The sequence below is a fragment of the Bos indicus x Bos taurus genome, chromosome 19 (genome assembly GCF_003369695.1).
Source record: "Bos indicus x Bos taurus breed Angus x Brahman F1 hybrid chromosome 19, Bos_hybrid_MaternalHap_v2.0, whole genome shotgun sequence".
Taxonomy (NCBI): Eukaryota; Metazoa; Chordata; class Mammalia; order Artiodactyla; family Bovidae; genus Bos; species Bos indicus x Bos taurus.
The window spans coordinates 42,388,546-42,416,483 of record NC_040094.1 but is presented as its reverse complement, the minus strand read 5'-3'; the positions used below and the strand labels follow the sequence as shown (position 1 = coordinate 42,416,483).

The window sequence follows — 27,938 nt, the reverse complement described above, 5'->3', positions numbered from 1 at the left end:
AGAAAGAACTGGGACAGGGCTTTCAATTGGACACACAGGCACTTACCAGGAAAAGGAAAGGTATTATTTTCTCCATTTTGGACTACTGCATGAGACACACACAATTATGTAATTAAATGATCAATTTTCCTAGGGGGTTAAACAATAACAAGGAAATGATGTAATGGTAGCAGCTCTTCAGCAGGATATAAAGGGGGCTGGGGACCAAGAAGACTCTCAGACTCAAGAAACTCACTTTCCTGGAAACTCACCCAGATCCTCCACCCTCTGACACCATGGTCAGCTCCTGTTGTGGCTCTGTCTGCTCTGACCAGAGCTGTGGCCGAAGTCTCTGCCAGGAGACCTGCTGCCGCCCCACCTGCTGCAGGACCACCTGCTGCAGGACCACCTGCTGCCGCCCCAGCTGTGGTGTGTCCAGCTGCTGCCGCCTGGTCTGCTGCCAGCCCACCTGCCCTCGCCCCACCTGCTGCATCTCTAGCTGCTACCGCCCCTCCTGCTGTGGTTCCAGCTGCTGCAGGCCTACCTGCTGCATCTCCAGCTGCTGCAGGCCCCAGTGCTGCCAGCCTGTGTGCTGCCAGCCCACCTGCTCTCGCCCCACCTGCTGCATCTCTAGCTGCTGCCGCCCCTCCTGCTGTGTTTCCAGCTGTGGTTCCAGCTGCTGCAGGCCCCGGTGCTGCCAGTCTGTGTGCTGCCAGCCCACCTGCTCCCGCATCTCCAGCTGCTGCCGCCCCTCTTGCTGTGGCTCCAGCTGCTGCCTGCGCCCAGTGTGTGGCCGGGTCTCCTGCCACACCACTTGCTATCGCCCCACCTGTGTCATCTCCACCTGCCCCCGCCCCGTGTGCTGTCCCTCCTCTTGCTGCTGAATCTCTGCTTTGAACATACTGCTTCCTCATTTCCTCCCTCCCCACAGTTGCAGAGCTTCTTTTTTAAATGTGGAGGATTCAAGAGAACTGGTCCCTTGAATTGATAAGCAAACACCAGACATAATGAGCCCATGTTCTATCTTCTCTCCACAGTCCCTCCCATACAAATGAGATCACTCAGAATCTCCCAGGAAATTACAATTTCTAAACACTCCTCCCTTTTTCTTCAGGATATCTCTTAATCATGCTTAAGGAATTTGTCTCCATCACTTGTGGGTCCACTGATTTTTACCTCTGATATGGAAATACAATGAAGATTTTTTGGTGTACTCTTTGGTAAAGATTTTCTTATGTCTTGTTATTTCCATGAACCTAAATAAATGTCTCCCTATTGGCACTGAAATTTGAATCTGATTGTTAGTCTCTTTCTTTTTTAAAAAGGATTTACATTTCAATCCAAAGTAATTGAATTTTGCCTGCACCTGCCAAACAGCACAAATTAATCAACCTTCAAGAGAGGTCAAATGATACTGATCACTACTAGTTATGTCTAGAAAATAAATTAATCATTTTCTAGTCTTTATGGGGAAAGGAGGTGAAACTGAAGTGATAGAGCATCTATGAAGATAATAACATGAGAAAAGATTTGGAAAGATTGAGCACAATTCATGATTTTTAACAACACTACCTTTCAGGGTTTTTTCACCTACAAAAGCGGCAGATAGATAGGTTAGTAAAGTCTATCTAATTTCTGTTTCGGGTCACATACAATGAGTCTTTCGTCCACGTATACAGTTGATATGTTAGTCACTCAGCCGTGTCCAACTCTATGCGACCCTGTGGATTGTATCCCATGAGGCTCCTCTGTCCACGGATTCTGCAGGTAAGAATACTGTAGTGGGTTGCCATTCCATTCTCCAGGGGATCTTTCTGCCCCAGGGTTCAAACCCAGGTCTCCTGCATTGTGGGAAGATTCTTTATCTTCTAAGCCACCATAGAAGCCCCTGTACATACAGTGGAGTTCTTCTTTATTCTGGTAGCCAGAGCTTCAGTAGATTTGGTTTATTATTATTATTATTATTATTACTATTCAGAATATTCAGTTTATTCTGTCTTATAGTGGGGCTACCTTCAGTGCCAGGCAGGTGATATAAATGAATGAAACAGACCTAGTGACAGTTTCTTGGTATTGCTGGTGACTCTGATTTTACGTCCAAGAGTAAAAAGGGACCTTTCCAGTGCCATGCTTAGATGTCCACTGAAACTCTATCCTAGCCTGATTTCTCCAACTGTCCACTTCTGCTCACTTCCTTCCCTTTCCGCCTAGCAGTACTAATCCCAAGATCACTTCTCAATAAACACCCTGTTTGCTAATTTTCATCTCTGGGTCTTCTTCCTAGGGAACTCAAACAGTCCCGAAAAGCAATTTGTAATTCACAACAGTTAATTTGAGAGCTGGAAAGACTGACTGCAACGTAGTCATCATCTTTTAGTATATAATAAGACTTCCCTGGTGGCTCAGATGGTAAATCATCTGTCTACAATGCAGGAGACCCGGGTTCAATCCCTGGTTTGGGAAGATCTCTTGGAGAAGTAAATGGCAACCCACTCCAATATTCTTGCCTGGAAAATCCCATGGACGGAGGAGCTTGTTAGGCTACAGTCCATGGGGTTGCAAAGAGTCAGACAAGACTGAGCGATAATATATAAGTACAAACTTAAACATAAACATATAAAACTTATGGAACTGAATTTGTAGAGAGAACTGTGAATTTTATCTGAAGTACTTTTATTCTTTTCTAAGGATTTTATGTCACTTATACACAAACACATGCTTTTTTCAAAAAAAAATTGAATAACACAAAAGAATGTGATCATAAGTGAGTTGCCCATCATTTGTCTTTGCCAATCCCATTCAAAACCAATTTTACAAATTGATATACATTCTTATTGAATCCTTTTGTATGACATTTATGTCTTTATTCACAAACTCACCTTTTTTGTACATTTTTTTTCTGATGTTTAATCAAATATTATTTTTTGGCCTTCAGGCAATGTTAATACATTCCTCCAATACCAGATAAGTGTACTATTTGACAGATTTGTTTACATATCTTTTTATATTTATTGCTCAGATCTATGAATTCATTTTGCCATTACATTTTATGAAGAAATATAAAAGTGCATAAGAAATCTATCAATTTTCTAAGATAGCCAGCTTCACTGTTAACAATAATATTCAGTTGATTCTGTGGGATTTTCTAGGCATATAACTGTGGCAGCTAATAGCTCCCAGCCTCAGGTAGGCCCCAGATTCATTCCTCAGTTACCCACCATGGCAACTGCATCATTGACTCAGACTTTTGGCTTTTTCTTTCTTTCCTGTCTTCCTTTCCCACTTCTTCACGTGTACTTCCGAGAATTGCTGCCCCAGGTGAACTACTTGCACTCACATCTTTGTTTCAGTATCTACTTTGGCTGCAATTCAAACAAAGACAGTAGATGTTCAGCAAATATTTTTAGCTGATTGACATTAAACCAGTGATGGTGGTTATTTCTCAGAAAAGAGAGCTAAACTGGGATGTCTGGAAGTGAAGAGAACCAGTATCAACATTTGTACTCACCTCCTTTCTATTATATCTGTTTCTGTGTTAATACAGTATCTTTATCCATGATTACCTGTAAATAAGTTTCATTCTATAGATCAAATTTGAACTTCCTCAAATGTGTTTCATCAGGTTACACGTTGCTTGCCACTTAAACAAATGTGGTTTTCCTCAAGTATAACTATGATCCCTTTGTTTGGAATGTTTCTCCCACTTTTCTCAACCAGGCAAAACAGACATATTTTTTAAAGGACCATTACATACCCTTAATTTATCCAAAAACCTTCATTCACTCGACAAACATTTGTCACTAATGTGCTCTGTCCCAGTAACGAAATTAAATTTTATAGTTCATGCCCTCAGGGTGTCTGCATCACAGAGAATGCAAAATTCGGAGCACAATGCAGGGACAAATTGTATTTGAACAGGGTAGTTAATCATTTGTAGGAAGCATTCAGGGGAAAGCTAGGGTTTTGACAGAGGAATAGTAGTTTGCAAAGATAATGACAAAGATGAAACATTCCAGGAAGATGAAGCAGCTTCAGCAAAGGCTTGCAAGCTTTATTTTTCACCCCTTCTCAGTTGTCCTAATATAGCTTAACTTCTGTTTAATCTTACACACAAGCTTTCTTTTTTTCCTTTTAACATTTCTATGCTTCTTTGGCCTATTGCTTAAAGAAGTAGTAAGAATACACTCTATATTATATGCTGCATTACAGATTCAAAACAAATATAAGATATTCAGCACAATGCTTAGTGAATACAGCACAATGCCTAGTGAATTTAGCATAATGAATAGTGAGTACTGCACAAATGATAAATGTCATCATTCCTCACCTTTTATTGAAAATGTATGGAACTTATCCACATACTATATATGTTGATCTCAGTTCTTCATTTAAAATAACATAGGAAGCTCAGTTCAGTGCTCTATGACAACCTAGAGGGGTGGGATGGGATTGGGGTAGGAGGGCAGCTCAAAGGGAGGGGACATATATATAATTATGGGTCAATCACATTGTTGTACTGCAGAAACCTACACAACCTGGTAAAGGAATTATCTTCCAATTAAAAAATAAAGACTTAAATAACTGTCATTCTTTTGAAAATGAAAGTCATTCAGTCGTGTCCAGCTCTTTGTGACCCCATGGACTATACAGTCCATGGAATTCTCCAGGTCAGAATACTGGAATAGGTAGCCATTCCCTTCTCCAGGGGAACTTCCCAACCCAGGGATTGAACCCAGGTCTCCCACATTGCAGGCAGATTCTTTTCCAGCTGAGCTATCAGGGAAGCCCTTGTTTTAACTATTGCCAAACTGTTTGTTTTCATACCATTCATGGGGTTCTCAAGGTAAGAATACTGAGGTAGTTTGCCATTCACTTCTCCAGTGGCCCATGATTTGTCAGAACTCTCTACCATTACCTGTCTGTCTTGGGTGGCCCTACACAGCATGGCTCATAGTTTCATTGAGTTAGACAAGGCTGTGGTCCATGTGATGAGATTGGTTAGTTTTCTGTGTTTGGTTTTCAGTCTGTGTGCCCTCTGATGGAGAAAGATAAGAGGCTTATGGAAGCTTCTTGATGGGAGAGACTGACTGAGGGGAAAACTGGTCTTGTTCTGATGGGTGGAGCCATACAATTTTCTGTTGATTGGCAAGGCTATGTTCCCTCTGTGCTATTTACCTGGGGCCAAACTATGATGGAGGTAATGAAGATAATGGCTTCCTCCTTCAAAAGGTCCCATGCACACACTGTTACACTCAATGCCCCCAACTCTGCAGCAGGCCACCACCAACCCACACCTCTGCCAGAGACTCCTGGACACTCACAGGCAAGTCTGGGTCAGTCTCATGTAGTGTCACTGCTTGTTTCTTCTGGGTCCTGGCGCACACAAGGTTTTGTTTGTGCCCTCCAAGAGTCTGTTTCCCCAGTCTTGTGTAAGTTCTGGTGGCTCTGTGGTGGGGTTAATGGCGACTTCCTCCAAGGGGACTATGCCATACTTCCTCCAAGGGGGCTATGCCAGGTCTACTGTACCCAGAGCTCCTGCCCCTTCAGCAGTCCACTGCTGAACTGTAACTCCTCAGGAGACACTCAAACACAGTTCTGTCTCAGTCTCTGTGGGGTCTTTAGGTCCTGGTGTGAACAAGGTATGTTTGAGCCTTCTAAGCATCTCTAGCATGTATGGACAGTGATTCTAAATGCAATTTTGCCCCTTCTACCATCTTTCTGGGACTTTTCCTTTGCCCTTGGACTTGAGGTATCTCCTTAAAGTCGTTCCAGTGCCACACAGCCACCACTACAGCATCAGCTACCATCTTGCAGGTGCTTCTCTGTCCTTGGATATGGGGTATCTCCTCACAGTCACCCCAGCACCACATAGCCAATGCTCCAGGGCTTACAGACTTGCTGGAGCTGCTGCATGCCAAAGAATTGATGCTTTTGAACTCTGGTGTTGCAGAAGACTCTTGAGAGTCCCTTGGACAGCAAAGAGATCCAACCAGTCCATCCTAAAGGAAATCAGTCCTAAATATTCATTGGAAGCACTGATGCTGAAGCTGAAACTCCAATACTTTGGCCACCTGATGCGAAGAACTGACTCATTTGAAAAGACCCTGATGCTGGGAAAGATTGAAGTCGGGAGAAGAAGGGGATGACAGAGGATGAGAAGGTTGGATGGCATCACCGACTCAATGGGCATGAGTCTGAGTAAGCTCCAGGAGTTGGTGATGGACAGGGAGGCCTGGCATGCTGCAGTCCATGGGGTCGCAAAGTGTCAGACATGACTGAGTGACTGAACTGAACTGACTGAATCTGTTTCTTATGCATGTGTCTTAGTCAAGTATCTACAGGAAACAGATGAGGAGTTATCTGTCAGGTTCTCTTACTACCCAACCGAATATCTTGGATACATATTTTTGAAGGCTTAATCATTCCAAACATGTTTATATACAACGAATGCTTTTATAATAAAATATCCTGTATACAAGCTTGACAACTAAAAGATAAATCACAACATCTCATTCTGATTGCCTAGCCTGGGAGACATACAGCAAAAATGTGTTTCTTCTCTTTAAAAGCTATGAGTATTGCTAAGTGCTTGAGACAGTGGAGTGAAATCAGACACAGAATTTGAAACTTCCTTGTGGTCTAACTATCTTCCTGCTCATCCAAGATGCCCACGTAGGATCACATTCATCCATATTATTTGTGGGACATCCTCCCCCCAAATATCTTTCTGTCTAATTCCTTTTCAATGTTTCATCTGACAAGCCATGTTCCCCTCACCTTTGACAACAAAATACACATGAGCCTTATAAGAAACATTTCCTCTCTGAAGTTCAAAGAGCAGTGATAGGAGAGAATATCACATTCCAAAAAAAAAAAATGTTAGTGTCATATGACTAATGTTTCATAAGACATTGAACCCACCAGGAGCAAAGGTGACACCCACTAAGGAAGAACTGGGACTGGGCTTTCAATTGGACACACAGGAGCATACTAGGAAAAGGAATAGTGTTATTTTCTCCATTTTGGAATACTAATTGAGAAACACACAATTATGTAATTAAATGATCAAGTTTCCTAGAAGGGTAAACAATAACCAGGAAATAATGATGTAATGATAGCAGCTTTTCAGCAGGATATAAAGGGGGCTGTGGGCCAAGGCGACTCTCATACTCAAGAAACTCACTTTCCTGGAAACTCACCTAGAACCTCCACCCTCTGACACCATGGTCAGCTCCTGTTGTGGCTCCGTCTGCTCTGACCAGAGCTGTGGCCGAAGTCTCTGCCTGGAGACCTGCTGCCGCCCTAGCTGCTGCCAGACCACCTGCTGCAGGACCACCTGCTGCCGCCCCAGCTGTGGTGTGTCCAGCTGCTGCCGCCCGGTCTGCTGCCAGCCCACCTGCCCTCGCCCCACCTGCTGCATCTCTAGCTGCTACCGCCCCTCCTGCTGTGTTTCCAGCTGTGGTTCCAGCTCCTGCAGGCCTACCTGCTGCATCTCCAGCTGCTGCAGGCCCCAGTGCTGCCAGCCTGTGTGCTGCCAGCCCACCTGCCCTCGCCCCACCTGCTGCATCTCTAGCTGCTACCGCCCCTCCTGCTGTGGGTCCAGCTGTGGTTCCAGCTCCTGCAGGCCTACCTGCTGCATCTCCAGCTGCTGCAGGCCCCGGTGCTGCCAGCCTGTGTGCTGCCAGCCCACCTGCCCTCGCCCCACCTGCTGCATCTCTAGCTGCTGCCGCCCCTCCTGCTGTGGGTCCAGCTGTGGGTCCAACTGCTGCAGGCCTGCTTGCTGCATCTCCAGCTGCTGCAGGCCCCGGTGCTGCCAGTCTGTGTGCTGCCAGCCCACCTGCTCCCGCATCTCCAGCTACTGCCGCCCCTCTTGCTGTGGCTCCAGCTGCTGCCTGCGCCCAGTGTGTGGCCGGGTCTCCTGCCACACCACTTGCTATCGCCCCACCTGTGTCATCTCCACCTGCCCCCGCCCCGTGTGCTGTCCGTCCTCTTGCTGCTGAACCCGCTGTCTTGTGACCACTCTCTCCACTTACCTCTGTCCCACATATGTAGATCCTTTTTTGTGCTGACCCATAGGACTCATGGAGTCTAGCTGACATCACTCAGTTAGTTGAATCTCATGATTACAGTGGGTCCACCACTGTTCTTCTGACTCTGTGAACATATTCTGGCTCATTTATAATTCTTCCTTGTCATATTTTCCTTTCTATATCAGCACCAAGTAAGAATTAATTTGCAATCCATCAGATAAGAAATTATCTCAGTCCTCTCAATGTTTCATTCTTCCTGATATTTTGGTCATGATCTGCAGGTGGTCCACCAGGTGGCTATTATCTGCAGCCGCTGAGTGGCACTGACTTGACACCCTGAGATCAGGGGTGGGGGGGTCCAATTTACCCTCTATTTTCTCCTCAAGTGAATTTCTTTTGTTTTGTCACGTCTCTGCTTTCTAATAAACTTCTCTGCACATAAAAATTCACTGGTATTTTTTCCTATTATTTTCATAATCATTTTACTTACTAACTAGACAATTTATATTGTATATGAAGATACAGGAAGAATAACCCATGTTGAAATCACTTTGACAATAGATGCTACATCAGATATAGATGATTTAAGATTTTAGAGCAAAACTGGCATGTATGTATATGTGCATGTGCATGTGCATGTGCATGTGGCTTAATATACTAAATTAGGGCAGAGTTAATCAAAACACATTATACCCTTTAATAGCACTAGCTCCCTTTTGGAAAAAAAGGATAAAATTTCTGAGTGTGGAGTACATGTCAAAGAAATTTTTAAAAATTGCACTAGCTCCCTTTTGGAAAAAAAGGATAAAATTTCTGAGTGTGGAGTACATGTCAAAGAAATTTTTAAAAATTGCCTGTAAAGAATTTAATGTATTCAATTCCTTTCACTTAATAAACAACATTTCCAAGTTATAATCATAGATGGGTTATATGTTCCATTGAGTTCAGTTGAGGAGATACCATGTTTCATTGTATTTAAAAAAAAAAAAAAACATTTTATTAAGGTCTGATTGCTGTATTAAAAAGTTATATATGTTTAATGAATACAACTCAATGAGTTATATATTACTGTATATTTTTCAGCTTTTATTTTATTTTTTAAAATTTAAATTTATTTATTTTAATTGGAGGCTAATTACCTTATAATATTGTATTGGTTTTGCCATACATCAACATGAATCCGCCACGGGTGTACACATATTCCCCATCCTGAACTCCCCTCCCACCACCCTCCCCGTACCATCCCTCTGGGTCACCCCAGTGCACCAGCATCCTGTATCTTGCATCAAACCTGGACTGGCGATTCATTTCTTATATGATATTATACATGTTTCAATGCCATTCTCCCAAATCATCCCACCCTCTTCCTCTCCCAGAGTCCAAAAGACTGTTCTATACATCTGTGTCTCTTTTGCTTTCTCTCCTACAGGGTTATCGTTACCATCTTTCTTTTTTATTTTTTTTATTTTTAAACTTTACAATATTGTATTGGTTTTGTGTTACCATCTTTCTAAATTCCATAATATGCGTTAGTATACTGTATTGGTGTTTTTCTTTCTGGCTTACTTCACTCTGTATAATAGGCTCCAGTTTCACCCACCTCATTAGAACTGATTCAAATGTATTCTTTTTAATGGCTAATACTCCATTGTGTATATGTACCACAGCTTTCTTATCCATTCATCTGCTGATGGACATCTAGGTTGCTTCCATGTCCTGGCTATTATAAACAGCGCTGCGATGAACATTGGGGTACATGTGTCTTTTTCAATTCTGGTTTCCTCAGTGTGTATGCCCAGCAGTGGGATTGCTGGGTCATAAGGCAGGTCTATTTCCAGTTTTTTAAGGAATCTCCACACTGTTCTCCATAGTGGCTGTACTAGTTTGCATTCCCACCAACAGTGTGAGAGGGTTCCCTTTTCTCAACATCCTCTCCAGCATTTATTGCTTGTAGACTTTTGGATCACAGCCATTCTGACTGGCGTGAAATGGTACCTCATTGTGGTTTTGATTTGCATTTCTCTGATAATGAGTGATGTTGAGCATCTTTTCATGTGTTTGTTAGCCATCTGTATGTCTTCTTTGGAGAAATGTCTATTTAGTTCTTTGGCCCATTTTTTGATTGGGTCGTTTATTTTCCTGTAATTGAGCTGCAGGAGTTGCTTGTATATTTTTGAGATTAGTTGTTTGTCATTTGCTTCATTTGCTATTATTTTCTCCCATTCTGAAGGCTGTCTTTTCACCTTGTTTATAGTTTCCTTTGTTGTGCAGAAGCTTTTAAGTTTAATTAGGTCCCATTTGTTTATTTTTGCTTTTATTTCCAATATTCTGGGAGGTGGGTCATAGAGGATCCTGCTGTGATGTATGTCGGAGAGTGTTTTGCCTATGTTCTCCTCTAGGAGTTTTATAGTTTCTGGTCTTACGTTGAGATCTTTAATCCATTTTGAGTTTATTTTTGTATATGGTGTTAGAAAGTGTTCTAGTTTCATTCGTTTACAAGTGGTTGACCAGATTTCCCAGCACCACTTATTAAAGAGACTGTCTTTTCTCCATTGTATATTCTTACCTCCTTTGTCAAAGATAAGGTGTCCATAGGTGCATGGATTTATCTCTGGGCTTTCTATTTTGTTCCATTGATCAATATTTCTGTCTTTGTGCCAGTACCATACTGTCTTGATGACTGTGGTTTTGTAGTAGAGCCTGAAGTCAGGCAGGTTGATTCCTCCAGTTCCATTCTTCTTTCTCAAGATTGCTTTGGCTATTCAAAGTTTTTTATATTTCCATACAAATTGTGAAATTATTTGTTCTAGCTCTGTGAAAAATACCATTGGTAGTTTGATATTTTTTAGAAAATATGCCAGATCTGGATGGTGTGCTGTGTTTCTGAGTATATCTCTCAGTTTTCCTCGTAATTCAAATGTCTCCTCACTTAACAAATGTCTCCTCACTTAACAATTCAAATGTCTCCTCCTCCTCACTCACTTAACATAACTTAAATATCTCCTCCTAGGAGGTTGGAATTTCAGAGTTCACTTTTTAACGATTCTTTTAATTGATGCTAATTTGTAGTTTTGAGTAGTTCTCAGTTGGGGTACACACTGACTCGGGGTGGGGGGCACGTTGGTACTGAATTCTACAAAGAAGATTGAAACCTGCCCAATGAGTAAGTAATGGCAAGATTTCCTAACCCTTGATTTAGAATTTGAAATAGCAACACCTTTAGATAATGTCCACTCTAGTATTTTTGGGTTTCCTTGTGGCTCAGCTGGTGAAGAACCTGCCTGCAGTGTGGGAGACCTGGGTTTGATCCCTGGGTTGGGAAGATCCCCCAGAGAAGGGAACAGCCCCCAACTCTAGTATGCTGGTCTGGAGAATTCCATGGACTATAGAGTCCATGGGGTCGCAAAGAGTGGGACACGACTAAGTGACTTTCACTTTCACATTTGGATAGTGTCAGAAATTACTTTCCAAAATAATGTTCTATGACTTGTCTATAAAAATATTTAAAAATTGAACTAAAAGTTAAAGCATCATTATAGCATCAAACATTCTCAACTACTAAAACACTTTCTATGCTGGCTACTTCCAGGATGAGGAAAGTAAGGGGAGCTCATCTGAAAGAAACACACAGACCACCTTCTTCACAAGGGTAATTATCACTAGAAATAAACTGAATATATATCGTCTCAGTTGCCAACTGCTATATTACAATCCATGCCAAAGTTTAATAGCCAAACACAGCAACAATTTTTTATTTCTCACAATTCTGTGCATTGACTGGGCATTCTGATGATCTTTCCTGTTCTCACTCATACCACTGTGCTGATCTCAAAATTTAACTGGGATTCAAAGTTCCAAGATTTACATGTCTGGTAGTTGACTCTTCCAGGAAGGAAAGGAAAATGCTTGAAGACTTCTTAAGGCTTAGATTCCAGAACTCATATAACACTATTTCCACTGTATGCTATTGGTCAAAGCAAGTCCTAAGGCCAAACTAGACACAAAGAGTAAGGAAACAAAATCTACCTCTTGATGGGAAGAATTGCAAGACATGCTGGCCAGTTCAGGGCTGAGGCAGAATGCGGAAGCTCTACTAAGTCAATGTCAGTCCTGAGGATCCCTTCCTTCCTGTCTTCCACTTATTTGAATATAAATAAGAACATTGATTCATGTAGGTGATATGGATTCCCACCTCTATGAATTACAATGAGAAAGTTTTGGCTGCAATTATTGGCAGAGATGGGGCTCCATGTAATGACAGCTCTTCATATTTAAGAGAAGAGAAATAAGGAAAATGAGAACTTCCAGACTGCAGAAGGGTCCCAAGTGTGCACCTGACATTAGTTGCTCATGGGTTGTGAAAATTTGTCACCTTCCTAGTAACAAAACCACTGCAGATGGTGACTGCAGCCATGAAATTAAAAGACGCTTACTCCTTGGAAGAAAAGTTATGACCAACCTAGATAGCATATTCAAAGCAGGGACATTACTTTGCCAACAAAGGTCCGTCTAGTCAAGGCTATGGTTTTTCCTGTGGTCATGTATGGATGTTAGAGTTGGACTGTGAAGAAGGCTGAGCACCGAAGAATTGATGCTTTTGAACTGTGGTGTTGGAGAAGACTCTTGAGAGTCCCTTGGACTGCAAGGAGATCCAACCAGTCCATTCTGAAGGAGATCAGCCCTGGGATTTCTTTGGAAGGAATGATGCTAAAGCTGAAACTCCAGTACTTTGGACACCTGATGCAAAGAGTTGACTTATTGGAAAAGACTCTGATGCTGGGAGGGATTGGGGGCAGGAGAAGGGGACGACAGAGGATGAGATGGCTGGATGGCATCACTGACTCGATGGATGTCAGTCTGGGTGAACTCCGGGAGTTGGTGATGGACAGGAAGGCCTAGCGTGCTGTGATTCATTGGGTCACAAAGAGTCGGACACGACTGAGTGACTGAACTGACTGACTGAGTAACAAAAGAGACTGTATGACCCCTATACACTTGAGATTTGATATGATGGAAAAAGCCAAAAGAGATTTTTTACTTAAAAAAGCAAAAGTGAAAATGTCAAGAGGGAATGCTGCTCTTGCAATCTGTCCCACCTTCTCCTTCTCCCACTGTGCCCGCAAGTCCATTCTCTATGTCTGCATCTCTATTCCTTCCCTGCAAAGAGACAATAGCATTGACATATATACACTACCATGTGTAAAATAGGTAGTTAGTGGGAAGCTGCTGTATAGCACAGGGAGCTCAGCTCCGTGTTCTGTGAGGACCTAGAGGGCTGAGATGGTGGGGAGGGAGATTCAGGAGGGAGAGGATATATGTGTACATAGAGCTGACTCACTTTGTTGTACAGCAGAAACGGACACAACACTGTAAAGCAATTATAGTCCAATAAAAATAATAATAACTAACAAAACTACAAACTACCAGCCAAAAAAATAAATGTCAAGTGGCAGAGAGTGCCATCTCTCTCACTTCTTCTATCAAGAGACTAAGACTATTGAAGCTTTGCAGAAGACATGGAAAGAGACTCTGACGCAAAAGAGTTCATTGTTATTGGCTTGATCTCAAAAGACATAGAACCCAGAACATCTTCGTGATTTAGGAGGAGGTATGGCAGTTGGACAAATTCTCCAGTCATCTCCTGCTAAAGCTAATATTTACTATGGATTAATGGAATATTTACTCTCCAGTGCCCTCCATCCCCCATCCCCCATCCCAGCTGAAAAAGCAATTTCACCAAAGGAAAGTCCCTAAAAGACTTTGGAAGCCACCATTTTCACCATTATACAGATGAACTGTGTGGTTTCTGGTGTTAGGTAACCACATGGTTGAAGGAGTGGAGGAAAGTATTATTAGTCATCATAACATCAAACTGACAAGAGTAGAACCCCCAGTATTCAGGGGCAACCAAGACCAATAGTTGGTTAGTAAATAAAAAATACAGTCATAGAGTGCTTCCACACCCAAGGAACGCGAAAGTTCTAAGGCAAAAACAATTCCTGAAGAACATTAACTCATGATAAATAATGACGCATCACAAGAGGAAATGGATCTCCACTGGTTCACCCTCATAATGGTTTAGACCTTGCTGTTGCTGGGAGTCCCAGGGATTTCTCTGGCCCAAGACAGATGATTTTCTCAGCCTGGTATTCCTACACCATAGCAAAGAGTAAAATTGGATTTTAAACTCATTTATATTGCAAACAGTTCTACATATAGATTTTGTTTTCCTTCTATCAACATTCACATAGAATAAGATTCACTGGGCTTCTCTTGCTAAGAATTTCCAGTTCTGGCTATCTCAGATGAGAGATCCTTCCAGACTCTTTTGTAATCTTTTGGGCCCAGTAAGGGAGTTAAAACCCTAGCCCAGAGTCATTGGTTCATATCCTGAAGAAGCTTCAGCATCAGTTCACAGATTGAAAAATTTGGTCTGAAGTTCCAGCTTCATTTTGGAATCTGGAAATTTTTGTTTTCTTTCTTTTTTAAGTTTTATTAATTTCTATATTTTTAATTGGAGGATAATTTCCTTGCCACAAAAAGTTGGACACGACTGAACAACTAACATTTTCAAAATTTCTTTACAATATTGTGTTGGTTTCTGCCATATATCAGCATAAGTCAGCCATAGGCATACAAATGTCCCCTCCCTCTTGAAACTCCCTGTCACTTCCCACCCCATCCCACTCCTCTAGGTTGTCACAGAGCACTGGGTTTGAGCTCCCTGCATCATACAGCAAATTTTCATCAACTATCTGTATTACATATGGCAGTGTATATGTTTCAGTGCTGTTCTCTCTATTCATCCCACCTTTTCCTCCCCCAACTGTGTCCACAAGTCTGTTATCTATGTCTGCATTTCCACTGCTACCCTGCAAATAGGTTCATGAGTACCATCTTTCTAGGTTCCATATATATGTGTTAATATATGATATTTGTTTTTCTCTTTGACTCACTTCACTCTGTGTAATAAGCTGTAGGTTCATCCACCTCATTAAAACTGACTCAAATGTGTTCTTTTTATGGCTGAGTAATATTCCACTGTTGGAGAAGGAAATGGCAACCCACTCCAGTGTTCTTGCCTGGAGAATCCCAGGGACAGAGGAGCCTCATGGGCTGCCGTCTATGGCGTCGCACAGAGTCGGACACGACTGGAGCGACTTAGCAGCAGCAGCAGCAGTATTCCATTGTATATATGCACCACAGTTTCTTTATCCATTCTTCTGTCGATGGGTATCTAGGTTGATTCCATGACCTAGCTTTTGTAAGTAGTGCTGCAATGAACATTGGAGTACATGCGTCTTTTTGAATTATAATTTCCTCAGAGTATATGCCTAGTGGTGGGATTGTTGGGTCATATGGTAGTTTTATTTCTAGTTTTTTAAGGAATAGCCATACTGTTCTCCATAGTGGCTGTATCAGTTTACATCCCCAAAACAATACAAGAAATTTATTATTTTAAAAATTATATCCAGGGACTTCCTTGGTGGTTCAGTTTAAGACTGCGCTTCCACTGCAGGGGACACAGTTTAATATATGAAATGAATCGCCAGTCCAAGTTTGATGCATGATACTGGATGCTTGGGGCTGGTGCACTGAGACGACCCAGAGGGATGGTTCGGGGAGGGAGGAGGGAGGGCGGTTCAGGATGGGGAACACGTGTATACCTGTGGTGAATTCATGTTGATGTATGGCAAAACCAATACAATATTGTAAAGTAATTAACCTCCAACTAAAATAAATAAATTTATATTTTAAAAAAAAAGAAAAAAAATCCCTGGTTGGGAAACTAAGATCCTGCATGCCATGGCACAGCCAAAAAATGAAAGTGATGTGGAGAATGGGAATTCTTTTGCAGTCCAGTGATTAGGACTCAGTGCTTTCACTGCCATGGACTTAGGTTAGATCCTGCAAGTCACTCAGTATGGTCAACAAATAAATAAATAAAACAAAAAATTATATCCAGAATCCATATATATACATATATATATAGTCAGGGGGGAGATTTCATATCAATTTGGTATCCGTGCTGCTGAAGTCCTTCAATTAACTTTCCCAAGAGAAAATTTTGTCTGCTAGTCATTGAAATAATTGGTACACAATGAAATAGGATTTCTAATGAAATATTTGATTAAATCAATAGCTGCTTTCATAAAATCAATGCCATTCCCACACTTTTGCCTGTTGAATACCTAATCAAAGACAAACTATTAGGAGACAGATAACATGAATTTCTTATGGAGAAACCAAGCAGCCCCTGTTTAATCAATGACATTTCTTGGTTGATCAGGATGAAAAGAGTAAGTAAAACGAAAGTCACCCACATGAATGGAGATCCAGAGGATGAAATCCAGTTGGACTTTCTAAAAGTCTTTATTCAAGCTTCATAACAAAGGTTATAAAGTAACTAATTTGCACTCTGGCAGATTAGATCACTCTTCACTAATATTTACTGTCTGCCTCTCCTGCGTCTTTGGGAGACGTGTCCTCTCCCCATTTCCTAGCCATGATTTGGACTTCACCATGTGACTTGCTTTGGCCAATGGGATACTAGAAGACACAACCCTAGCCAAGATTTGGAATGTGTTTGCATGATGGGAATTCCTCCCTTGTGCTGTCAGAAATAGGGTTACTAGGTAGAATGCAGGATTCCTCATTAAACTGGAATTTCAGATAAACAACAAATAATTTTTATGTAAGGATGCCCTATGCATACTTACATATACTTACACTAAAATATTATATACTTACAGTAAAATATTATTTGTTGCTTATTTGAAATTCAAATTTAACTGAGGGATGTGTATTTTTATTTGCTGATTCTGGAAACATGAATTCAGAAGGAAGTCCAAAACTAATCCATGGCCAGAAACCAAGACCAGCCTTAAAAATCAGCCAAACTCAACTGAACTGCGGACAAGTGGCCAAGAAACAAATACTTGCTGTTGTATGTTATAAGAGTTTGTGGTTGTTTGTTATGCAGCAAGAGTTGACTAATTCAACTGTGGTGGCAATGAGAAACTAGTAAATATATCAATTGGTATGAAAAGATTAACCAGATAGTTTTCCATAAATGAAATAACAATAGGGGAATGCCCAAGTGTTTTGCTGGACTTGATTTTATCTCAACTTTCTGGAAGACTAGATTAATAATAATCTCCAGGTTTATAGATAAAACTAAGTTCTCATGATTTGTCGCTGATGGCCCAGGCAGGATATCTGCCTCTGTGAGTTCCTGTGGCTGAACACTGTTTGAGAGCCCCACTACTGGTGTCCCCATAACCAGGGAGAGCCACAGGCACACCCTACCTCCCCAGGAGACACTCCAGGACCAGCAGTGCTCCACGGCCCAGAAGAGAAGAGCTGGGAAGCAGGCTTTGGGGGACCCGGTCAACAAGAGAAAGTTCCTGCCCACAAAACTCCAGCACAACAGCCCCAACGTGGACTGCAAGGAAAGGCTGCTGACCAGACAGAGGGGGAGAGTCAGGATAACCCCCTGGAGACCAACCATCACCCCAGCACATGGAGCAAAGAGGAGGGGCCCCAACTTTGCTTCATCTTTGGCACCACAGACCCAGTCTTACTTTATGGAGAATGTGCAGTTTGTGTAGTGGGAAAAGCACACGCTAATGTGTAAGCAGAGCCAGATATTCATTTCCCTCATCATGCACTAGTGAGGACAGGTTTTCCTTCCATAGCTGTGGAGACTCCAAACACAATCCACAGGGCATCTTCAACCCCAAGCCAATTGCAGGAGCACAGGTTTGGACTGTCCCTCTTTCTGAAGAACATGAAAGGTATCAAGCCTCACAGTTGAAGAGTATCTTGACTACTTAATGGATTGGGTGTATAATGCCTGGAAAAAAAAGAAAAACCCTGCAAAATAAGCTTTAAGACATTTATGATATGCCATATGAGATGCAGTCTCTATTTTGAAATTTTGTTTTATTTTTTACTGAAGTTTAGTTGACTTGCAATATTATATTGGATCAGCATGGTGATTCAATATTTTTATAGATTATACTCCATTACAGGTTATTGGTTATGGTCCTCTGTGTTGTATGATATATCCTTGTTGCTTATCTATTTTATACAAAATAGTTCGTATCTCTTAATCCCCTGAAAGGGAAAGTGTTAGTAGCTCAGTCATGTCTGACTCTTTGTGACTCTATGGACTGTAAGCCTGCCAGGCTCCTCCATCCATGGGATTTCCTAGGCAAGAATACTGGGAGTGAGTTGCCATTTCCTTCTCCAGGGGATCTTCCTGACCCAGGAATCGAACCTAGGTCTCCTTTATTGTAGGCAGATTCTTTATTGCCTAAGCTACCAGGGAAGCCCCTTGATCCCTACCCCTAATTTTATTTTGAAATGCTAGGATGGGCTTCTCCCCAGTTCATGGTAACCCCACTAGTCCCTGATAGACATAGCGCTTTCAGGAACAGGACCACCACAGACCACTTTGTGCATGAGGCTGAAATCAAAGGACATGCAAGATATCTCAATAGTTTATTTAAAAATAAATGCAAATATTTTTAAAAGCACTTAAGAATAGTAAAAAGTGAAATTATTCATCTTAAAGTGAAGAAAAATCCCATTGGATTTTGTAAGCATGTTTGTTAAAACGTAAGTTTAAGGGTCAGACATACTTGGGATGAACCCAGACTCTTGAGAGCTGTGTTATTCCAATTATTTAAGAACTGTATAACCTTGGGCAAACTACTTAAACTCGCTGAGGTTCAATTCTTTATCTACAGAAGTAATAATATGTAATTCATTTGATTGCTATGATGACTAATAAGACAGGTAAAGATACCTATTATAGTCCCTGGAATGTACATGTGTGTGCGTGTGTGTGCACGCACATGCTCACTTGCGTCTGACTCTTTGAAAACCCACAGACTTAGTCCACCAGCCTCTGCTGTCCATGGAATTTTCCACGTAAGAATACTGGAGTGGGTTGCCATTTCCTACTCCAGGGGATTTTTCTGAACCAGGGATCAAACACACCTCTTCTGTGTCTCCTAGTACTCGATACATATAGTAACTTAAAGCTCTTACATACTGAGAAGAAAAACCAGTGCTCACAGCATCAGCAAACAAAACGATACATCCAGAGGGAACTATTATAAACTGTTCTTAGGGGAAAATGCGTATAAGCTTCCAGTAAGGGCCTAGTTAAGAAATTCCTTGTAAAACTGTGATACATTAATTCGAAGGACTGTTGAGGCCAAAAATTTCCACAGAATGTAAGTCATAAATAAAAATGTTATTTGTAAGCAAATCAGAATATATTACCCTTATATCAAATTAAAATGTGACTTTGCCCACAATATTTTATGTAATTCTAGCCACATTATGTCAGAGAACATTTAGTCTGTACAGTAAAAATCAACTAATATTATAAAAGGAGCCAAGAGAGTATCTTGGCATGAGGAATATAGAGAATGAACTTGATATAATTCACATTCGTGATATCTTTCATGATATCATTGAAGGAAAAATAAAACTGATACCCTCATGACAACAACAAAAAGCCTCCTCCTTGTAGCTCAAGGGGGTAATTTTAGGACAAATGACATTTTAAAAGCATTTGATTAGTGATTTGCAAGCTCTTGGCCCTTTTTTTTCCATTTAGCACATGGCTGACAGGACAGGATTCTTTTTTTTTTTTTTTTTTAATTCAAAGATAAAGTGTAAATGTACTTCATACATAAGATTCAAATTTATAGAACTCATCATAAAGGGTAAAGTATAGGGTGAAGGTACAATTAAAAAACAGTAAGAGGAATTAGACAAGTGCATATGTCACAGAGCCACAATGTGCTACCAAGGGAAGCCAGACTATACTTTGCTGCTGCTGCTGCTGCTAGGTCGCTTCAGTCGTGTCCAACTCTGTGCGACGCCATAGACGGCAGCCCGCCAGGCTCCCCCGTCCCTGGGATTCTCCAGGCAAGACTATACTTTAAGACCTGGGAAAAAGCGGTTCCCCCACCCCATCCCAGCTCTAATAAGTCAACCTCTATTGATTCTCTGTGCTGGTGCACAGATCTGGCCTAGCTTGCAAGCCCTGAGGCCCTTTTGGATTATCTGTCATTGGGGTAAATTGTTTCCTAATTCATTTTTAGTTGGGGACTTCCCCGGTGGTTCAGGGGTAAAGAATCTGGGTCGAGAAGATGCCCTGGGGAAGGAAATGGCAATCCACTCCAGAATCCCATAGACAGAGGAGCCTGGCGAGGACTCCAGTCCATGAGGTCACAATTTAGCGACTAAACAATGGCAACAATCACTCTAAGTGATCCCTACTTGAGATTGTCAATTATATTCCAGTAAAACTGGGGAAGGAAAAAATACTTAAGATATTCTCTCTCCTGTCTGACAACTGTATCATCTGCAAAGCCTGATAAACAGAAAAGTCACAGTAGATGTTGTTTACTGAGGAATGAGGAGACTGGGACCCCATGAGGTGACCATGGTGAAACCACATGACCCTTTTCATAAAATGAGGAGATATATGTATAAGTTCTCTGCCATCTCTTCGCAGAATCTACACATGCAATGACAACCCCAAGAAATTACACAGATAAAAATTGCAATGGTTGCTTGATGAGGGTTTTATCATTAAGGTAGAGGTTGAGTTTGGTTTGGAAGGTGAGGAGGGTACAGAATCCACTAGGACCACCCAGGCCCTCCTGGGGAGGAGTGATTAAACCATGTGGCAGCCATCCTGGGTGCCATGTAGCCCTCCTCATATGGAGAACCACAAACCTGCCTTTCAGTGAGTCATGGAGGAGACACCCGGGAAACAGGTGACACTGGGCTGGCTGGAGTGCTACTGTGAGCCTGTTAGCTTCATGTGCATGGTTGCAAATACCAGGTCACTGTTTGGGTGGCAATTATGGGAGTCTTTGAAGTCCAGAAATAAAATGCTAACTACAGGGCCAAAGGATAAAGTAATTAGATACTAGCATAATTTGGAAAACACATTCTTTTTTATATGGATTGCATATTTCAAAGGAAATTTCACTAGCTTCAAATCATGTGGCTAGATTTGGTGACTATAAACAAAACAAGAAAACAGAAAATATCTGTGGGGTGTGTGCGTGGGTACAGGGGTAGAGGGTTACCAAAACTGGTATTAGTCAATGCTAAATCCTCACTTGATTGGCCAGAATATTAACAAGGAATGGCATGAGTCTCTGGGGATCATCAGCTCCTGGCCAGGGTATATAAAAGGCCCCGAGCACGGGGAAGACACTCACACCTGAGAACACTCAACTCCTCTCACCACTTCAACCCCACTCAGCCCCACACACCACCATGACCGTCTCCTGCTGCGGCCCCACCTTCTCCTCCTCCAGCTGTGGCGGAGGCTGCCTCCAGCCCTGCTGCTACCGTGACCCCTGCTGCTGCCGCCCAGTGTCCTGCCAGACCACCGTGAGCCGCCCCGTGACCTGCGTGCCCCGCTGCACGCGCCCCATCTGCGAGCCCTGCCGCCGCCCGGTCTGCTGCGACCCCTGCAGCCTGCAGGAGGGCTGCTGCCGCCCCATCACCTGCTGCCCCACGTCCTGCCAGGCCGTGGTCTGCCGCCCCTGCTGCTGGGCCACCACGTGCTGCCAGCCCATCTCTGTGCAGTCCCCGTGCTGCCGGCCCACCTGCTGCCGGCCCGCCCCCTGCCGCACCACCTGCCGCACCTTCAGGACCTCCCCCTGCTGCTGAGACCCCACTTTCTTATAAAGCAACATCCTGGAGCCTAAGCATCCACTCTGCATTTTAATTACGCTGAAAGAAAAATAGACATTTTTTCATAAGGTGACAATAGTCATTTTTATATTTTACCATTTGGATATATAAGCAGATGTCCAGTCAAACGTGCAGGTGTCTCCATCAGCAGAAGTCACAATGGATGCTAAATCCATCTTTAAAAGTCCCCAGAGTGGGTGTTGCAAAGCCATTCTGAATTCCAGAGGCTGCTTAAACTCTCCCCTCCATCTTTTGAATGTATTGCCTGCTTATTTTGCAATAAACTAATTTTTTCCTGTAACACCCCCGCTTCCTGATTCATTCATTAGTGCATGTTTATGAGTGTACACAGATGAGCAAACAATGAAAAGGAAGAGAGATGGAGAGGATGAAGGAGACAGGAGAGGGAAAGAAGAGGTACAGGGATCCAGGTATGAGTCTTAGCAAGTGGTACAGGACTGTGAGACAGTCCTCAGACTGCCCACGTGCGTAGGAAGTCTGAGCACACTAGGTCCTCCGTGGCTTGTCCTTTGCCCACATCTCCAGGTTCATGTCTCAACACTCCCCAACTGTATTTCACTCTAAACAACTCTGAACTTCTCACAGTAACTGACACAAGTCATGAAGTTCCATGTCTTTGCTTTTGTCATGTTCTTCATTTAATCTGGAATATTTTTTCATCTACCCCTTCCCTCCACCCTCTCCATCTACCTAACCCTGAGTCATTTCCAAGATTCAGCTCAGTCCTCTCCAATTTTTCTGTTCTAAGCCCTCCATCATGTATGGATGTGAGAGTTGGACTGTGAAGAAAGCTGAGTGCCGGAGAATTGATGCTTTTGAACTGTGGTGTTGGAGAAGACTCTTGAGAGTCCCATGGACTGCAAGGAGATCCAACCAGTCCATTCTAAAGGAGATCAGTCCTGGGTGTTTTTTGGAAGGAATGATGCTAAAGTGCTGAAACTCCAGTACTTTGGCCATCTCATGTGAAGAGTTGACTCATTGGAAAAGACTCTGATGCTGGGAGGGATTGGGGGCAGGAGAAAAAGGGGATGACGGAGGATGAGATGGCTGGATGGCATCATGGACTTGATGGACGTGAGTTTGAGTGAACTCCAGGAGTTGGTGATGGACAGGAAGGCCTGGCGTGCTGCAATTCATGGGGTTGCAAAGAGTTGGACATGACTGAGCAACTGAACTGAACTGAACTGAAGCCCTCCATCACACAAACACACATGCATAACATGCACGAACACACATGCACACACCCACAAGCTAGGTTAGGTGCCCCTAAGTTGTGCCAATAACATCCTATACTTCCTTCCCTCTTCACAAGGCATAGTATTGAGATTATCTACTTCTCTACCTCAAATGAAGGGGCCACAATTTGCCTGGTTCCCATTACTGAGGTTGATGTTTAGAATATAGCTGGTAGTCAATTTCTATTTATTGAATCAAAATACATTAGAAGGGAATTGTCTTTATGAAAAGAATTCTAAAAGCTATATATTTACTTAAAGCAAAAAATTCATCAGTTTAACTTAAATTTTCTGACCTCCAGTTTTCCCTGTCTACAAAATGAGAAAATTAATATTTATAAATGTAAAGAGGCAGAGTAGGGATCAAGCCCCCCCCAAAAAAAAAAATAAAAAGATTGCCGGGAGAAATCTCAATGACCTCAGCTATGCAGATGACACCACCCTTGTGGCAGAAAGTGAAGAGGAACTAAAAAGCCTCTTGATGAAAGTGAAAGAGGAGAGTGAAAAAAGTTGAAAAGTTGGCTTAAAACTCAAAAAAAAAAAAATAAAATAAAATAAATGTAGATTTCTGGATAAGTTAAGCAACTTAATGTTTATAAAGTGCCTGGCACATAGGAAGCACCCCTACTGTTACCAAACCAATTTTGATCTGCTCACTCATGCACAGTAAAACAAATCTTTTGACACTGCATTGTGGTGAAGAAAAGTGCAGAGTTGATTGCAAGGCAACCAACATGGAACCAAGCAAGGAGAATGGGCAGCTTGGGCTCAAAAGACCTGAACTCCCCAGTGGCTCTCAGGGAAGTGTTTTTAAAGGCAAGGTGAAGAGGAGGGTCTTGGGTCCAGGATCAGCTCATACTCAGTTTTCTGATTGGTTGATAGTGAGGTTAACAGGGTGATATTTCAGGAATCTGCCTTCAACCTTCTGATTCTAATTGGTCTGGGGTCTCTGTGTGTGTGATCAGCATGCAATTAATTTCTTCTACCTGATGCGGGGTTTAGTGTCTGCAAAACAACTGAAGGGTATGGCTCAGAATAGTATCCTTGACAAGGAACTGAAAGTCCTTGACTTTGTTTTATGGCTGAACTATCATGATTTTGTCTTGCTTGACTGTCTTTCTTTGTTTCTGTATTTCTCATTTCTTCTATTAAATTTGCTCTTTGGAACTTGGGGGAGGCTTAGGAAGCTAAAGCTTTTCTGCAAACAAAAAGCAGACGGGGACAAGGAGGAATTTGTTCCTGGGAAGGCCCCACAGCGTCCTGGCCTGTTTCAATACCATTCATATTTGTTGAACATTTGATCATCGCTATAACAAACAGGCTCAAAAGATGTGCTACTTATTACACATCATGTTATTTTAAGTTGGAAGGCATTCAGGGGAAGACTTTTTTCAGGATAATCCATAACCACTGCCAGAGACTAAATTCCTAATAAATACAATAAAGACGGCACAAAAAAATTCATGATTAGGTCCAGGCTATTTCAGGATGAAAGGGCTCTTTAAAGGCTGATTTACAGTATGCAGGAAAGAGTCCTTGATGGCAGGATTTATGAATATGAATAGGGGTTTATCATCAGGGGTAATAAGAACTGGGGATATATATGCATTTGATAGTTACACTTTCCCTTTCACCCTAACCCAAAGGAATTAAACACAAAGCTGTAGGAGACTCCAAAAGATTACTTGTTTAGTCTTCCTTAGATTTAAGGAGATAAATACTTAAACCACTTAGAAGAGATATTTATTTTTTTTAATTCGAGAAATAAATCCCAGTAGTTCCCTGATCACACAGGCCTTTTGTCTTTTCCAACTAAAATATTTTCTCTTTTCAACTAATAATACCCGTATCTTCTGTCGTCTACATTTTGTGGATTTTATAATAAATTTGGATTATGAAGAACATCAGAGACTGTTATTACAGATGAGGAAACTGGGGCTGCTAGTGTTAAAGTATTTGCTCTAAATTACAAAATTGACAGGTGGTGGAGAAAGAATTTATTTTTTAACTTTTCATTTTATATTGGAGTATAGGCAATTAATAATGTGGCGATAGCTTCAGGTGGATGGCTAAGGGACTCAGCCATACATATATACGTATCCTTTCTCTCCCAAACTCCCCTCCCATCCAGACTGCCACATAACACTGAGCAGAGTGCCCTTTGGTATACAGTAGGTCCTTGTTGGTTATCCCTTTTAAATAAAGCAGTGTGTACATTTCGATCCCATTCTCCCTATCTCTCCCTGCACTCCTTCCCTCCTGGTATCCATAAGTATTCCATTCTCTAAGTCTGTGAGTCTGTTTCAGTTTTGTAAGTAAGTTTACTTGTATTATTTCTTTTTAGGTTCTGATATCTCTCTTTCTCTGTCTGACTTATTTCTCTGTCTTCCCCATCCTCCTCCTGCCCTTTTTCCTTCAATCTTCCCCACTCCCATCTCTGACACTTATGAATGGAGGCTATTTTAAGGATCATTTTGGAGAACACAGAATGCATTTTCTATTTTCAGAACTTGCAAAATGTCCTACCATCCAGGGCGCCCAAACTAGTTTCTAAAAAAACATAACTCATGACACTCATAACAAAACACAACTCATGAAACTATTGAGGTAAGGGCATGGCTTTTTCTGGCCATCAGAAAGAGTCATCATCACTACATGCTTCTTCAATCCAACTAAAAAATCCCATAATTTATCACCACCTTAGATAATGTTTACTTTCTTCTACTCTAACAATTATGCTCGTGCAGAACATCTGGAATTTGCACAATGTAACTAAAAAAGCCCATGAGATAAAGGCCAGGGACACATCCCTTTTCTAACAAACTTAGGTCCATTAGTGTGCTATAGCAAGGGAGAGCACACAGCATTAGAAACACAGGACATCCCACCAAGTGAAGGTAAAGGTTTTTATAGGATTTTGAGGAATGGGAAAATTCAGGTAAAATTACGTGAAATGGTAGGTTCAAAGCCAAATGCGGCTTTGTTTTTTTTTTTTTTTTTCTCTCATTTTTTTAAATTTTATTTTTAAACTTTACAATATTGTATTAGTTTTGCCAAATATCGAAATGAATCCGCCACAGGTATACCTGTGTTCCCCATCCTGAACCCTCCTCCCTCCCCATACCCTCCCTCCGGGTCGTCCCAGCAGCGCTGGGCAGTGAAGTGGACTTACTGTCTCCTTTCTCTGGAAACCACAGTTAAGATAACTGCGGAATGTGGTATCTGAAAATCTCGTATCTGATTCTCTGCCCCCTGGATTGGATATTGAGACTGCTTTTGTGTTAAGGTGATTACGGTCCTATCCAAGCAATAGTGGGATGTCCCCTTATTACTTGGGATTCCCAGGTGGCTCAGTGGTAAACAATTCGCCTGCCAATGCAGAAGATGCAAGAGACACAGGTTCCAGCCGTGAGTCAGGAAGATCTCCTGGAGTAGGGAATGGCAACCCACTTCAGTATTCTTGCCTGTAAAACTCCACGGACAGAGGAGCCTGACAAGCTACAGTCCATGGGGCCACAAAGAGTCAGACACGACTAAGCATAACACAGCCCTTATTACTATTGTTACTTCAAATAGCAAAGTTTCTGACAGTCCATGATCACAGAACACAAGATTTCTTAGGACTATGTCCGTTTGTCAGTTAAAATAAGCAATGAGTTTACAGATGTATTCCTATTCCTAATGTTTGAATCTCTGTATATAATCATTAGGTAAAGAATCTGCCTGCCAATGCAGTAGGTGCGGGAGACTCAGGTTTGATTCTTGGGTGGGGAAGATTCCCCGGAGGAGGAAATAGCAACCCATTCTACTAGTCTTCCCTGGGAAATCCCATGGACAGAAGAGCCTGCTGGGCTACAGTTCATAGCATCGCAAAAGAGTTGAACACAATTTAGTGACTAAACAAACAACAATATATTCTAAGCCGAATAACAATATGCTAAAATAATCCATAAATTAAGCGAGTTCTTATTTTATTTCCCTATATGAGACAGAATTTTTGATTACTACTACTACTGTTCACTCTTTTAAAGTGACTCAGAGTTGGAAAAAGACCAGGAGTTATGCATCAGTGTTTGTACTCAAAAGATGGTGTGCAGTATTGCTGAAGCTTTGCCACTCTTTTACCTGTACATCTCTGGAGAAATCACTTCACCAATTTGGCCTTCCACAAATTGGGATAGACTATCATGCATCAGAAACTCAAAGGCCTTTAAGGACCAGAATTATGGTGGACAGAAGTGTGTCAACTACCTCAGCAACCTTTGTTCAATGTTATCTTTTTTTGGCATTTATTTATTTATTTTTTTATTTTTTTTACTTTTATTTGCATTTATTTTTTGCGGCATTTATTCCCGGGCCATAAGTTTTTGTTTCTTCAGTTTCTTCTGGGATATCTTTTTCTTCTGTGCAACCTCCTCTTCTGGTTTAGGAACAATCTGTTCTTTTTCAGGAAGGATCATCTCAATGTGGCATGGAGAGCTCATGTAGGGGTTGATCCGACCGTGAGCTCTGTAAGTCCTGCGCCGCATCTTGGGGGCTTTGTTCACCTGGATGTGCTCAATGACCAGAGAATCTACATCTAAGCCCTTAAGTTCAGCATGACTCTCTGCATTTCTGCGCATGTGCAGTAACAATTCAGCACTCTTTCTGGGCCACCGACCCTGCGTCCAGCCCCACTGTTTGGCCTGTGCACACCCAGCAGCTCCACCGTTGTAGCGACGGAATGGCACACATTGCTTCTTTAAAGTGACATCCTTCAGATACTTGGTGGCTTTTCGGATATGCATACCCTTTATGGCCTGGGCAGTTTCACGAGTGTTCTTAAAGTGAACACGAAGATTTGAACCTCTTGATTTGCATGATTTTGTGGGGTTTTCTGGGTCAAGTGAATAGCGCACCATTTTTAGGGGTCACCTCAGGCCGCTTACCTAGC

At 42.0% G+C, this 27,938-nt stretch overlaps 2 protein-coding genes and 1 pseudogene across 2 annotated transcripts; 2 read left to right on the top strand and 1 right to left on the bottom strand.

The window, feature by feature from the left end:
• The first annotated feature begins 275 nt into the window (after positions 1 to 275).
• Positions 276 to 7,979, top strand: LOC113878328 (keratin-associated protein 9-1-like). Its single transcript, XM_027519343.1, has 3 exons — positions 276 to 836; positions 7,155 to 7,786; positions 7,865 to 7,979. Exons 1-3 carry the CDS (start codon positions 276 to 278, stop codon positions 7,977 to 7,979), a joined length of 1,308 nt encoding a protein of 435 aa, XP_027375144.1.
• A 13,301-nt stretch (positions 7,980 to 21,280) lies between these two features.
• Positions 21,281 to 22,050, top strand: LOC113878562 (keratin, high-sulfur matrix protein, IIIA3). Its single transcript, XM_027519772.1, has one exon. The coding sequence runs from the start codon at positions 21,327 to 21,329 to the stop codon at positions 21,723 to 21,725; it is 399 nt and encodes a 132-aa protein (XP_027375573.1). The 5' UTR covers positions 21,281 to 21,326; the 3' UTR covers positions 21,726 to 22,050.
• Positions 22,051 to 27,351: 5,301 nt separating this feature from the next.
• LOC113877250 lies at positions 27,352 to 27,938 on the bottom strand (annotated as a pseudogene).

Bases quoted from the DNA above. Each gene is read 5' to 3' on its own strand.
- LOC113878562 (XM_027519772.1), top strand. From the start codon at position 21,327: ATGACCGTCTCCTGCTGCGGCCCCACCTTCTCCTCCTCCAGCTGTGGC.
- LOC113878328 (XM_027519343.1), top strand. From the start codon at position 276: ATGGTCAGCTCCTGTTGTGGCTCTGTCTGCTCTGACCAGAGCTGTGGC. The intron at 837-7,154 runs GTGTGCTGTCCC...CTCATACTCAAG, and splicing joins TCTCCACCTGCCCCCGCCCC to AAACTCACTTTCCTGGAAAC. The intron at 7,787-7,864 runs GTGCTGCCAGTC...CTGTGGCTCCAG, and splicing joins TCCAGCTGCTGCAGGCCCCG to CTGCTGCCTGCGCCCAGTGT.